We start from the raw sequence: 13986 nt of genomic DNA on the forward strand, positions 1-13986 counted from the left end.
GACTCCTTTAAGGAGTACAGGTACAATTAAGGCTTCACAGGTAGCACAGTGGTAAAGAATCCGCCTGGCAAGCAGGCAGATACGGGTTTGAACCCTGGGTGGGGAAGATCCCTGCAGAAGTAAATGGCAACCCACTCCAGTATTCTTGCCTGGAAAAGGCATAGCCAGAGGAGCCTGGTGGGCTACAGTTCATGGGGTCGTGGACATGACTTAGTGACTAAACAATGACAATAGGTAGAATTATGCAATATTTGCCCTTTTGCTTCCAGCTTATTTCACTGAACATAATGTCGTCTTATCCATGTTGTAGCCCGGGTCAGAATTTCCTTCCGTTTTAAGGTTGAGTAATATTCCAACCGTACAATTTAAAGTCACTTGGTTCCACCCTTATTAGCTGTGTGACCTTGGGGAAATTAATTCTCTGAGCCTCACTTTGCTCCTGCGTAAAATAGGCCACACAAAACCCGGGGTGTGGGGAAGATTACATGAACGAATAAATTTAAAAGGTGGTGATAAGCCTTCAACAGCATCAAAGGCAGATGCAAGGGGCGTGCAGTGGCGGCCTTTGGTCAGCAGGGGCCGCTGCCAGGGCCTCCGGGGGCCTTCCGGTCCTCCCTGCGCCGCAGCATGCGCATGCGCAGCAGAGCCTCCCTGCAGAGGTTACTTTTTTCTCTTGGTTCCTCCCCGCCCTTTACCCCCGCAGGTATTATTACTGCAGACCCGGAGCCTGGCTGTGGTTGCTTTTTCTCTGTGCTGAAGCTCTGCTTCTCCCCCAGGTTTCTGGGTCTGGTGGGGAGTTGTCCTCTGCCAACACCTGGCCCCATCCCTACAGCTTCAGGGTGGAACTCCTCCCCATGGGGGTTAGAGTGTAGAAAGAGAGGTCGCTCAGTCGTGTCCGACTCTTTGCAACCCCGTGGATTGTAGCCTACCAGGCTGCTCTGTCCATGGGATTCTCCAGGCAAGAATACTGGAGTGGGGTGCCATTTCCTTTGCTAGGGAATCTTCCTGATCCAGGGATTGAACCCAGATCTCCCACACTGCAGGCAGGCTTTTTACCATCTGAGCCACCAGGGAAGCCCTGTATGGGGAAGGATGTCTTAAATTTCGCCATCCTCTCCCCAGCTTCTTTAACTTAGACTAAGTTAGAATTTCCCAATAAACAATCTATTCACTTGCGAGCAAATTCAACCCTATTAATGAAAACCTTTGCTTTTCTTCTCTGAAATGTTCTATTTTGCAAGGAGGTGCTGTCGAGTGCCTAAGACGCAGCCTAGCACACGTTGTATGCTGAGTGCACTTTAAACATTATAAAAGATTAAAATAAAACATTTATTAAGAATGAGAAGCTGGATACCCATCTGCTGAAAAGGCGTCCCCCGAAGGGTGCATGCGCTTGTCTGGTAAAACTAATATAAAACGTTCCTGACAAGAACACAGGCGCACGTGTTTGAATACCCGGAATTGAGCTAGGGCATTGACTTTAGCTGCCTGCAGCTCTGCGTCTCGGTCGTTCAACAGATATTTAGGGAGCAGCGCCTTACTGCCTCAGTTTCCCCCTGGGTTAAACGTGGGATCGTTATAGTAATCTTTGATTAAATGAAATCAGGGCTGTGACCGCGCTTTACAAAACAAAATGCGTAAAGCCCTTTGTAGGGATAGGAGAAGACAGTTTTATTTTAGAGTCTATTCGAACTTGCATAGCTTTGTACAGAGGCACAACTGTTTCTTCTTCTTCCAGCGCAGGGATATCACTGCAGGCTCCCTTCTTTTGACAGAGTGAATTTAGGGGAAGATTTATTGAAGGGGATTTATTTACACTAATGAGAATATGATTACCTGATGCAAGATATACTTACTTGCGCCTACTGTGTACCAGGCATTGGGCTGGGCTCTTTATAAAGAATAAAGATCCTAAATTAAATGCCAATTCTTTCCCTAGAGTCGAAGATCTGATATACAACGGTTTCTTAGGGTCATATCAGGACACGAATACAAAATAGTGTTCCTGCGCCACCCCCTGGAGAGAAAATGAAATAGAAAATGAGATTGCGCATGTGGAAAAGCGCCTAGCTCCCACGCTTGCGACGCAGCAAACCAGTCCCTGAAATGTGTTCTATAATTGTAACGACAACTAATTAGAAATAACTGAGGTGTGTCAGACTCGGTGCTAATCCCTCTACATCTATTTAGTGAATTTTACTCTCCCTCAAACAAAGAAGTAGTATTGATCATCCCATTGCGCAGATAAAGAAACTGAAGCACAGAAAAACCTGCATATCTAGTGTAAGAACACTTAGAGTGATGGAGCTGATAAGGTTTTATTTACTGTTTTATCCACAAAGCCTATAGCAATGCCTGGCGTAGTAGACGCTGAATTTGTCTTTGTGGGAAAAGTGGGTGATTAATATCTGCTTTCGAAAAGGTTTTTTGTTTTAAGAAATAATTAAAGACAGCTGACAGCAGAACTAGTCCAGAGGTCCCAAGTACTCTTCTCCCAGTCCCAGACCTAGTACTGTCAGTCATCATATCAAACCTTAATCTTAGTACAATCCACAGACTCTATTCACATCGTAATACCTTTTTCATAGAAGTGGTTGGCACTTTGCAAAATGACATGGTTGCTAAGCTATGGTTAATAGTCTCAGCTAAAATGCCACTCTTCGCTTTTTGCACCTAAGTATTGCATCGCGTGCACCCAGCTCGAGGCAACCACGCCCCCGGGAAAATCCAAGCATGGAATGCAAACCCTCGGTATTAGAGCAGCCGCGCCGCCGCCTAAGGGGTTACCCGGGTTGGGTGGTGGTGGTGGGGAGGGTGTTCCTGCGCTTGCGCGCGGCGTCGCTTCGCTCCGCCCCCGAAGCGCGGTCAGATGACCCGCCCAACCGGCGTCGGCCTATAAAGTCTCGGGTGTTGACGTCAGCGTTCTCTTCCGCCGTCGTCGCCGCCATCCTCGGCGCGACCTAGCTTGCTCGGATCTGCCTGGGAGAATCCACCGCCATCCGCCACCATGGTGAGCAACGCTGTTCAACCGGGGGCCTGAAACGGCAGCGAGGCCTCGGCAGGGCTAGCGCTGCCAAGCCTGGAGACCTGTGGCCTCCCTGACTGGGAGGAGACATGGCGGCGGCTGGGGCCGGTGGAGCCGGGGCAGGTGAAGCGGCTGCCGCCATGTCTGCACGCCGCACTGCTCGCCGACCTCCGCTTCCGGGGGCGCCGCCGCCTCGCGGGGTCCCGGGCCCGGCTGAAGCTGGGGCGGAGGCGGGGCGGGGGGGTATGATGATGTGGCAGACGCTGTAATGGCGGGCGCCGCAGCGCGAGCCGGGAGAGGGGAGCCGCCTTATGTAACCCGCGGGCCGGGAGTTTCAGTCTGATTTTCTGTCGGGAGCCGTGGGCGTCTTGGAAATGGCTAAAGGAGAGAAGAGTAAGACCTTTAGAAGCGCCCGATCTTCTCCCGCTGTGTAATCTTGGCCTGGTGTCTTGTCTTTCGTGAACCTCCCAGTTGTGAACACCTGATCTAAAGCCACGAGGTGGAGGTTCGCGCCTGGTAGGGCTGCGCAACCCCCCTCCCCAAACCGGGGGTGGCATATTTATGAATCGAAGGTGGGGTGGGTGGCTCTAACTGACCCCCACAACCCCAGAGAGGGGTGACCTTGGAGTTCGGAGAGCTCCTATGGTTGGGAAGCCTCGGGGTATACCAGTGCCCACACAGTAGGACACTTGAGGTTCAGCTGGACCCCACGAGACCCCAGTATGTACGTAGTATAAAGGTAATCTGTTGTCAGTCTTTGGGACTTAGTCCCCAGTTTTTGTTCTGAGTTCTCACTTTGGGTGTGACAGCCAAGATCAGGCTTTTCAGGGACAGGGTGAATTGGACATCTTTAAAGGGGTATTAACAAAGAAAGGGGGATTTAGGTCGGAGTTGGCAGCACCGGGGACCAGCCTCTTTTGGCTAGGGCCCTGCAGCCTCTATTGATCAAAGTCTCTGTGCCAAGGATCCTTCCTGGAGTGCTGGCCTGTCATGACCCTCCCCTCCTCCACCCTGCCCAGGTGAACTTCACAGTAGACCAGATCCGGGCCATCATGGACAAGAAGGCCAACATCCGGAACATGTCTGTCATTGCCCACGTGGACCATGGCAAGTCCACTCTGACGGACTCCCTGGTGTGCAAGGCGGGTATCATCGCCTCTGCCCGGGCTGGGGAGACCCGCTTCACTGACACCCGGAAGGACGAGCAGGAGCGTTGCATCACCATCAAGTCAACGTGAGCAAGTCCCCTGGTGTCGTCTCCACAAGGACAGGGGGATGCTGCTTGCTCTGAGTCCTTAGTAGTGGGCAGGAAGGATAGACATAGGCCTTTCCCCACAGACTTCTGGGGAGAGGAGCACTTTGTAACTGGGCTTCTGAACTGGGAGGGATGATGGCGCTTCATCTGGTGGGATGGGCACTTTTGCCTCCAGGGGAAGAGGCACAGTGATGGGTGGTAGAGTTAAGGAGTTTGGAGGGGAAGGGAGCTGGGGGCTCTTGGCAACGTCTGAAGGATGCTATTGGCATCTGGGGTCAATGCTAAAGTCCTGCTGTGTGCACGGCAGCCCCCTGTGAGTTTTCTGACCCCAGATGTCAGGGTGAGAACCTCCCCCACCCCAAAGAAAAAACAGTGACAGCAGTTGTCTTCATTTAGTCATTTGTCCTTGGTCATTGCTCTGAGGCTCACTGCCCTGCAGGGCAGGGAAGGGTGAAAAGTAGCCTTTGGGATTTCTAGCTCCTATGTAGTCGCTGCCTTTTAACAACAGGTGTGTCGAGCCTGGGAGGACCCAGGTGGACTCTGGTGCCAGGGAAGTGGCTGTCCTTGGCAGAGGGTGCTGCAAAGATAAATGTCCCCAGATGCGGTGGCTCTTGTGTTGGGAGTCTCAAGTTCATCTTTAAGGATGAGTAATGCAGGGGGAGGGAACAGGTTGCAGCATCTGCCTGGCTTTTTATTGGATCCCAGCCTCACTTAAGAATGAAGAGCGTCCACCTGACTCCCCCCTCAGTGGGAACCTGATTGACCACAGGCCAGGCTAAGGTGTGGCTTCCACCTGGCTCACCTGTCCCCATCTTTTCAGGGCCATCTCCCTTTTCTACGAGCTTTCAGAGAATGACTTGAATTTCATCAAGCAGAGCAAGGATGGCTCTGGCTTCCTCATCAACCTCATCGACTCCCCTGGGCACGTCGACTTTTCCTCAGAGGTGACAGCTGCACTCCGTGTCACTGACGGTGCCTTGGTGGTGGTGGACTGCGTGTCGGGTAAGCAGTGGGCACCCCCTAGGACGGCTTGGAACCTGGGGCTGTCCCCTCTCTGGCTGCAAGAGCGCCTCATCCCCTGCTGGTCTGCAGGTGTGTGTGTGCAGACAGAGACGGTGCTGCGCCAGGCCATCGCCGAGCGCATCAAGCCAGTGCTGATGATGAACAAGATGGACCGGGCCCTGCTTGAGCTGCAGCTGGAGCCTGAGGAGCTCTACCAAACCTTCCAGCGCATCGTGGAGAACGTCAACGTCATCATCTCCACTTACGGCGAGGGCGAGAGCGGCCCCATGGGCAACATCATGGTAGGACAGCCTAACTGCTGGGTTTAGGGTACCTCTCTCTGCTGTGTTCCTAGTAGCCCCTTCCAGTGCTCCCATGGGGCAGACTGGAAGGGCTGTGGTCTTGGGCTGCCCCTGGGGAACTGCTTCTGAATCAGTGACTTCCTGGGGATTCTTGGGAGGTGGAAACTGGGGTTCAAGGAACCTTAGAGTGACAGGAAAGCTGGACTTCTGGGGAGGTGAGGTAGTGGCTCCCCCTGCTTGCTGACAGGTGCATGGGGCAGTCCCTGTGGGATTTCTGCACACATTCCCACCCCACCCCCCCCCCCGGGGGCGGGGGTTGGGCACCTTGTACATGATGACTAAAATTTCTTCACTTTGACCTGATGGCTATTGAAGAAATCTAAGGTCTGAGGTGTGGAGTGCCTGGGGATTTTGTAGCTGTGGTTTTCATCCAACTATTCCAGCTAAACTTGTCTCCTGTTCTTGCAGATCGACCCCGTCCTTGGTACTGTTGGCTTCGGGTCTGGTCTCCACGGTTGGGCCTTTACCCTGAAGCAGTTTGCTGAGATGTATGTGGCCAAGTTTGCTGCCAAGGGCGAGGGACAGCTAGGGCCTGCTGAGCGGGCCAAGAAGGTGGAGGACATGATGAAAAAGCTGTGGGGAGACCGGTAAGTGTTCAAGACACTGCTCAAGTGTCTGTAGGGTTTTTCTCACCTAGATTACCACCCCCCTCGCCGCTGATTTCTCTCACTCTTGGGTTGGGTGTTCTCCGAACAGGTACTTTGATCCAGCCACCGGCAAGTTCAGCAAGTCAGCCAACAGCCCTGATGGCAAGAAGCTGCCACGGACGTTCTGCCAGCTCATCCTGGACCCAATCTTCAAGGTGAGCCAGTGTAAGCTTGGTAGATACCCATTCCCAGGGCTGTCCTTGGGCTCCCCAGACACTCTGGTACCCAACCTGCTGCGACCGATGGCAAGATGCCACAAGGCAAGGCAGGGTCAGGCTGCATGTCAGCTCGTGGAACAAGGATGAGACGGCAGGCCCTCAGTTCAACCCTGGCTAGCAGCTCTCCCACACTCTTGGGCTGCATCTTGGGGTCAGTCAGCCTTCTTGACTGGCAGCAGGCGAGATGTGGCAGAAAGGGCTGACTATTGTAAGCCGGTGAGTTTTCAGTGAGAATGTGCCCATTTACTTAGGGTGAGTTTTTTTAAGTCTGTTGAGAGATTTCCCTATTATTTGCTAGATTAAGTCAGGCATTTGATGGTAAGTGAGGATTTTTGCAGCTTTGGCCCTGCTCCATCCATGCCCTTCAGGCTCTAGCATGTAACTGCAGACTTCAAGTATGTTTGCAAGCCCACTTTGCCATCTTTCCTGCATGTTAGGTGTTTGATGCAATCATGAACTTCAAGAAAGAGGAGACTGCAAAACTAATTGAAAAACTAGACATCAAGTTGGACAGTGAAGATAAGGACAAGGAGGGCAAACCGCTTCTGAAGGTAAGTGGAGAGGCTCTGCCTGGAGTCCCACCTTCTTGGAGCTGCTTGTGTTGATTTTCTTTCTGGTCTCTTGCTGACGTTTCCCCCTCACATCCTCTACTCTAGGCTGTGATGCGCCGCTGGCTGCCTGCTGGGGATGCCCTGCTGCAGATGATCACCATCCACCTGCCTTCCCCTGTGACGGCCCAGAAGTACCGCTGTGAGCTCCTGTACGAGGGGCCCCCAGACGATGAGGCAGCCATGGGTATGTGGGGCCTGCCTGCACCCCGGGGGCCTGATGCTGGACAGAGCCTCAGGAGTTTGGAAAGCTGAGCTGCCATGGAATCACATGGGGGGGTTTCATTTCTCTTCTCAGGCATTAAAAGCTGTGATCCCAAAGGCCCTCTCATGATGTACATTTCCAAAATGGTGCCGACCTCTGACAAAGGTCGGTTCTATGCCTTCGGCCGGGTCTTCTCAGGGCTGGTGTCTACTGGCCTGAAGGTCCGCATCATGGGACCCAACTATACTCCTGGGAAGAAGGAGGACCTGTACCTGAAGCCGATCCAGAGGTGAGGTACTCAGGGAGTTAGAGGGGGCCGAACAGCCTCCTGCTCCTCCTCCATCCAGTGAGGGGGGAAGGGTTGGATCATCTGAATGTAAGAGACCTGCCCGGGGGAGGGGAGCACCAGGAAATAGTACCCTTCCTCCAGCTAAGGGTTCTCAGTGTGACGCAGTCCTGAGCTGGGAAGCAGGTAGGAAATTAGAGTGATCCCAAAGACCGCAGTTGAGGGTGGCGCACCCCCGTCACTGCTGCAGGTGTGGAACTCTCTGAGGCCTTGACTGCAGTAGGGTGCAGAGACTTGCACAGGCACAGCAGCACATTGCCTGGTCTTGGGGTGATAAGAGCCAGAACCAGCACTGAGATGTCACTGGGTTACTGGCCTCTGGTGAGCTGGCTCTACCCTTCTAGACATGAAGACAGCCACAGGCTCAAAGGAGGGGAACTTTGTGCTTCCACTGCAGGAGGCTTGGGTTCAGTCGCTGGTCTAGAAATTAATACGTGTGCAGTGTGGTACTACCAAAAAAACAGGGAGGCTTGTCTGGTGACTTGGGATCTGCCCCACAAGTTCTAGTGTGTTGACATCTTTTGTGTCGTTCCCCCCTCCCCAGGACAATCCTGATGATGGGCCGTTATGTGGAGCCCATCGAGGATGTGCCTTGTGGCAACATTGTGGGCCTGGTGGGCGTGGACCAGTTCCTGGTGAAGACTGGCACCATCACCACCTTTGAGCATGCCCACAACATGCGGGTGATGAAGTTCAGTGTGAGCCCTGTTGTCAGGGTCGCTGTGGAGGCCAAGAACCCGGCCGACCTGCCCAAGCTGGTGGAAGGTCTGAAGCGGCTGGCCAAGTCGGACCCCATGGTGCAGGTGGGTGGCCCTTGGCCAAAGGTGACACCTGCCGCGGTGGGTTGTTGACTTGTTGATGTGGTGTGGCTGGGCTGACCTGGCAGAACTGCCCATTTAAATGGTGGTTTTCCACCCAGGAATCCAATTTTGATACACTACTTTGATACAGTCTTTTCAGACTGTTTGGACCCTGAGGCTCTTTTTAGAAGGTTAATGTTGAAAACTAGTAAAACGGGCCCTGATACCTTCCCCCTAAACCCTGTGTTGGGAGTCCACCTTGTCCAGCTGGAGCTGGCTTTCCACTTGCCCCCTGGAATCCCTTGGGTTACCGCATGGTCCTGGGTCCTGGGGTAGGTGTTGGGCTGACACTTGGCCTTCTGCAGTGCATCATCGAGGAGTCCGGGGAGCACATTATCGCGGGGGCTGGGGAGCTGCACTTGGAGATCTGCCTCAAGGACCTGGAGGAGGATCACGCTTGCATCCCCATCAAGGTGAGGCTGGCGCTGCCACGCAGTGACGGCTGGAGGCCTGCATCCCCTATACCAAGAGGGCTGATGGAGAGCATGACCTGGGTGGGCTCTGAGAGGCCCGCTGGTGGGGGTCACTCGATTCTCCTTCTGCCCCTTCTTGCCAGATAATATGTGCTGTTGTGACATCAGCCGTTTAGATGCGCAGGCAGGGTTGGAGTGTGAGGGGTCTGCTAACTTCTGCTAACAAGTTTACCAAAATAAAAAAAAAACTTGTGAAAAGGGCAGACCCTGAGGTTCTGTAGGCGGCCCCACCACCCCCAGCTGGTGTGCTGTTTTCCATTTTCTGCTTTTTCATAAAAAGGAGCTCAGATCTGTGTCTGCTTGGCCAAGGTTTTGGGTTTTTTTACATGCTGTTTTTCCTTGTTAAACCTTTTTAGTTATGGGAATGAAAGTTTCCATTCTTGAGGGAATTGACAGTTTTTTCATGTATTTTCCTAAATAAGGAAACTATACTGAAATGGGATCTTGCACTTGTATGTTTGCAATCACTTTTCAATGAATACTGCACATACAGTTTTACCAAGTGTATTTAGCCAGCCCTGTTAGCAGTGGGCATTTAGCGAGTAGCTAGCTGCACACCTGTTTACACGAAGTCAGGAGGAGCCTGCTCTGCTCTCTTATCCTCTGCCAGTGTGAAGCGGGTATCATTAGGAAGATGTTTTTCTGGGGTGTCTGCTTTCTGGCGCAGACCTGACCCTGCACGTTCCTCTTCCAGAAATCTGACCCAGTTGTCTCGTACCGGGAGACTGTCAGCGAGGAGTCGAACGTGCTCTGCCTGTCCAAGTCCCCCAACAAGCACAACAGGCTTTACATGAAGGCGCGGCCCTTCCCTGATGGCCTGGCTGAGGACATCGACAAGGGCGAGGTGTCCGCCCGCCAGGAGCTCAAGCAGCGGGCCCGCTACCTGGCTGAGAAGTACGAGTGGGATGTGGCCGAGGCCCGTAAGATCTGGTGCTTCGGCCCTGATGGCACGGGCCCCAACATCCTCACAGACATCACCAAGGGTGTGCAGTACCTCAATGAAATCAAGGACAGTGTGGTGGCTGGCTTCCAGTGGGCCACCAAAGAGGTGAGGGGGTGCTCAGGCACAGCACTTCAGGGCCAGTCAGAGGCCGAGGTGGGATTGTGTGTGGTCTTGAGGACAGCTGTGGCCAGCGTCTCTCTCAGAGCTGCTGTGAAGGTGGGTTCTTGATGGTGGTCCTCCTTCCTCCATAGGGGGCACTGTGCGAGGAGAACATGCGGGGCGTGCGCTTTGACGTCCATGATGTGACGCTGCACGCTGATGCCATCCACCGTGGGGGTGGCCAGATCATCCCCACGGCTCGACGCTGCCTGTATGCCAGTGTGCTGACTGCCCAGCCGCGGCTCATGGAGCCCATCTATCTTGTGGAGATCCAGGTAAGGGGGCTGGGCTGGGAACCCCCAGCTGCTGTTTTGGGTTCCGTCCTGCCCAGCAGCTGCTCAGAGCCCTTTTTTGCCCGACAGTGTCCAGAACAAGTGGTTGGTGGCATCTACGGTGTCCTGAACAGGAAGCGGGGTCACGTCTTTGAGGAGACCCAGGTGGCCGGCACCCCCATGTTTGTTGTGAAGGCCTACCTTCCTGTCAATGAGTCCTTTGGTGAGTACCAGTCTGGTGTGGTCCTCAGATGCCCACTGCCTTTGGGGTGGAGCCCAGCAGACATAGAGCCCTGGCGCATCCTTTCTCATCATGAGGGGAGCTGCCTACTGCAGTTTTCTGCAGCACACTTGTGAAGGAGGGAATGACCTATTTCTCTCTCACGTGGGTCTCAGGACTGTTGATTTAGTGTAGAGGCCTCGGCCTGTGGATCTAAGCACGGCCACAGAGCAGCTGTGCTGGAGATGTGGCTCATCCTCAGAAGGTGCCGATGGAGGCCTGGAACCCAGGAAGGGCCAGCCCTGCCTCAATCTTTAATCAGTAGCCCTTGGCGGGGGGAACCTTTGGGTGAGGTGTAGGGTAACGGGGTTAGCCTCTAACATGACTTCCGGGATCCTCTGGTGTGAGTCTGTGTTTCTGGTCTTGGCCAGGGGACCGTGAGGCACATACTGGGTTTCCCAGTCAGCACTGTTTGCCCCTTCTGCAGGCTTCACCGCTGACCTGAGGTCCAACACGGGCGGCCAGGCCTTCCCCCAGTGTGTGTTCGACCACTGGCAGATCCTGCCCGGTGACCCCTTTGACAACACCAGCCGCCCCAGTCAGGTAGTGGCAGAGACACGCAAGCGCAAAGGCCTGAAGGAAGGCATCCCAGCCCTGGACAACTTCCTGGACAAGTTGTAGGCGGCCTCCGGTTAGCCCGCCACCAGGTGGGACTCGGCACGGCCCCCGCGCCCAGGGACAAGTGACTACAGCAACAAGCCCCCACATTCTCCACAACACCTCGAGGCTGTCCAGACCCAGTAATGCTCTGCCTGACAGGTTTCTGGGGCCCACTTCGTGCCATCGCTCAACATGAACACTTGATGCCGTTTCTTTAGATATTTATTTCCAGATTTCAGGGGCAACAAGTGCCCTCGCAGCAGGGACTTATCTGGCCGGTGGGGATGGGGGAGGGGATGGGACAACCAATACTTTTTTGTTGAGAGGGAAACTTAATGTCAAAAAAAAGTTAAAAATAAACGCATTAAGAGGTTTATTTGGGTAAATGGACCCTAGTGGATTTTCCTCCAGAAGGGGGCAAGAAACAAGCGGGTAGATGTTCTCTTTGGACAGAAGCTAGAAGGCAGGAAACCCCGCCCGCACAGTGTCACTGAGCACCTCCAGCTGTATTAGTGCCATTGGAATAATAAACTCGACATGGTGGAGACTGCGTGTGTATGTGGTCTTTCTCCGTCTGCTCAGGCTCAAATGGGCTCCCTGGGCCAGTGAGTTAAGGCCATCGGTGGTATTCCAGTACAGTGTTGAGTATCCAGATGACAGTCCAGGAGTCCATCTGTCACAAGGCCAGCCAGACATCTGTGCTGTCCACAGGGGCAGCCACTTTGCCCATGTGTCCCCTAAGCGTTAGAAATGGGAGCATTGTGCCTCAAGAACTGAGTGTTGGGTTGGTAAAATAGCTTGTTTGGATTTTTCTGTAACATGTCAGGGAAATAAACTGGAGGGACCTTTCGGCAAACCCAGTGTTCCCGTGAGCGACACTGGTGGTGCTGTAGCGGTCACGGCAGGCTTGGAAGCCCGCCTCTGCTCACTGTGGGCCCATCCTCCCTGGGGTGGCTCAGAGGTTAAAGCGTCTGCCTCCAATGCGCGAGACCCAGGTTCGATCCTTGCATCTGGAAGATCCCCTGGAGAAGGAAATGGTAACGCGCTCCAGTATTCTTGCCTGGAGGATCCCATGGACAAGAGAAGCCTGGTAGGGTACAGTCCACAGGGTTGCAAAGAGTCGGACACGACTGAGCGACTTTTAAACTTCCCTTGTGGCTACTTCTATGCTGTTTGTTGCTAACTTGTGTCTGACTCTTGCAACCCCATGGACTGGAGCCCCCCAGGCTCTTCTGTCCATGGGATTACCCAGGCAAGAATACTAGAGTGGGCAGCCATTTCCTTCTCCAGGGAATCTTTTCGACACAGGGATGGAACTTTAGTCTCCTGTGTAGCAAGCAGATTCCTTACCATTGAGCCATCTGGTGTTGTGTGAAGAGGGAGGCAGAGTAGAAACCTGGTGAATATTGCCTAGGGCCAGGTGACCAAGGTCAACATCAGTGGTAAGTCCCCATGATGGTATGGCACCACATGGTCTTCCCAAAACTCATCTCTTCAGTTTTAACTGAGAAAAACAAGACAAATCCACATTGAGGGAACAGACCAGTCTTCAAGTCATCAAAACCCTGTAAATGAGACTCAAAAAAGCACAGAGGAACCTAAGAAGACAAATGTGACGTGATCCTGGGATAAGAAAAGACAGGAGAAAGTCGAGTAAGGACTGGTTAATGTATCACTGTTGGTTCTTTAGTGGGGACAAATGTACCAGATTAATGAGGAAACAATAGGGAAAAGCGAATGTGAGAGAGTGCTGCTTTAGCTGTAAAGTGTGCTTTGGGTTTAGTGGAGGAAGGTGGTCCCCAGGCTGGAAGAAGAGCTTTTGTGTCAACGCTTAAGTGAGGATGAGGTGTGAGGTGAAGAAGGCAAGTCGTGGTGAAATGAAGTGGAATTGCATGAGGTTGGTACTATCATGACCAGAGGATGGCCTGTGTCAGATGGTATCTGAAGTGGTTCAGTGTGGGCTTTGGGTTCAGGCCTCTCTGGGGATGAATCTCAGTTAATGCATTTACTGGCTATGTGACTCTGGGTGGGTTACTTAGCCTCTCTGGGTCTGTTTCCCCAAGTATAGAACGAGTAAAATATTTTACTTCACGTTGTTGATTGGTATGCAGTAAGGCTCAGTCAATGCTGCTGCTGCTAAGTCGCTTCAGTTGTGTCCGACTCTATGCGACCCCATAGACGGCAGCCCACCAGGCTCCCCTGTCCCTGGGATTCTCCAGGCAAGAACACTGGAGTGGATTGCCATTTCCTTCTCCAATGCATGAAAGTGAAAGTGAAGTCGGTCAGTCGTGTCCGACTCTTAGCAACGCCATGGACTGCAGCCCAAAGGCTCCTCCATCCATGGGAATTTCCAGGCAAGAGTACTGGAGTGGGGTGCCATTGCCTTCTCGTCAATGCTAGTTCTTATGTATCTTGAGCCTAAAAGCAGTCATAAAACAATCCTCAAGCATTTAATGGCAACACCTATCCTAGTTTGCATCTTTATGTATTTGCAATATGGCTAACAGCTTCCCAGGTAGCACTAGTGGTAACCCACCTGCGAATGCAAAGTGACTTGAGATGTAGGTTTGATCCTTGGGTCAGGAAGGTCCCCTGGAGAAGAAAATGGCAACCCACTCCAGTATTCTTGCCTGGAGTATCATGGACAGTGGGGACTGGCTAGCTATGCAGAATCGAACACAACTGAAGCAACTTAGCAACCCTGCTTATTTAACTTATATTCAGAGTAAAG

At 53.0% G+C, this 13986-nt stretch overlaps 1 protein-coding gene and 1 non-coding gene across 2 annotated transcripts; both read left to right on the top strand.

Moving 5' to 3' along the window:
• Window positions 1-2890: 2890 nt before the first annotated feature.
• EEF2 (eukaryotic translation elongation factor 2) lies at window positions 2891-11802 on the top strand. The gene is made up of 15 exons (XM_055547013.1): window positions 2891-3010; window positions 4045-4259; window positions 5101-5282; window positions 5373-5584; window positions 6053-6231; window positions 6341-6446; window positions 6947-7060; window positions 7166-7304; window positions 7416-7611; window positions 8213-8471; window positions 8834-8941; window positions 9696-10049; window positions 10196-10378; window positions 10466-10598; window positions 11083-11802. Exons 1-15 carry the CDS (start codon window positions 3008-3010, stop codon window positions 11274-11276), a joined length of 2577 nt encoding a protein of 858 aa, XP_055402988.1. The 5' UTR covers window positions 2891-3007; the 3' UTR covers window positions 11277-11802.
• LOC129642618 (small nucleolar RNA SNORD37) lies at window positions 5912-5976 on the top strand. Its single transcript, XR_008709871.1, has one exon. It is a non-coding gene; the product is annotated as a small nucleolar RNA SNORD37 (small nucleolar RNA).
• Window positions 11803-13986: the final 2184 nt, after the last annotated feature.

This window comes from Bubalus kerabau, chromosome 1 (genome assembly GCF_029407905.1).
Source record: "Bubalus kerabau isolate K-KA32 ecotype Philippines breed swamp buffalo chromosome 1, PCC_UOA_SB_1v2, whole genome shotgun sequence".
Classification (NCBI taxonomy): Eukaryota; Metazoa; Chordata; class Mammalia; order Artiodactyla; family Bovidae; genus Bubalus; species Bubalus kerabau.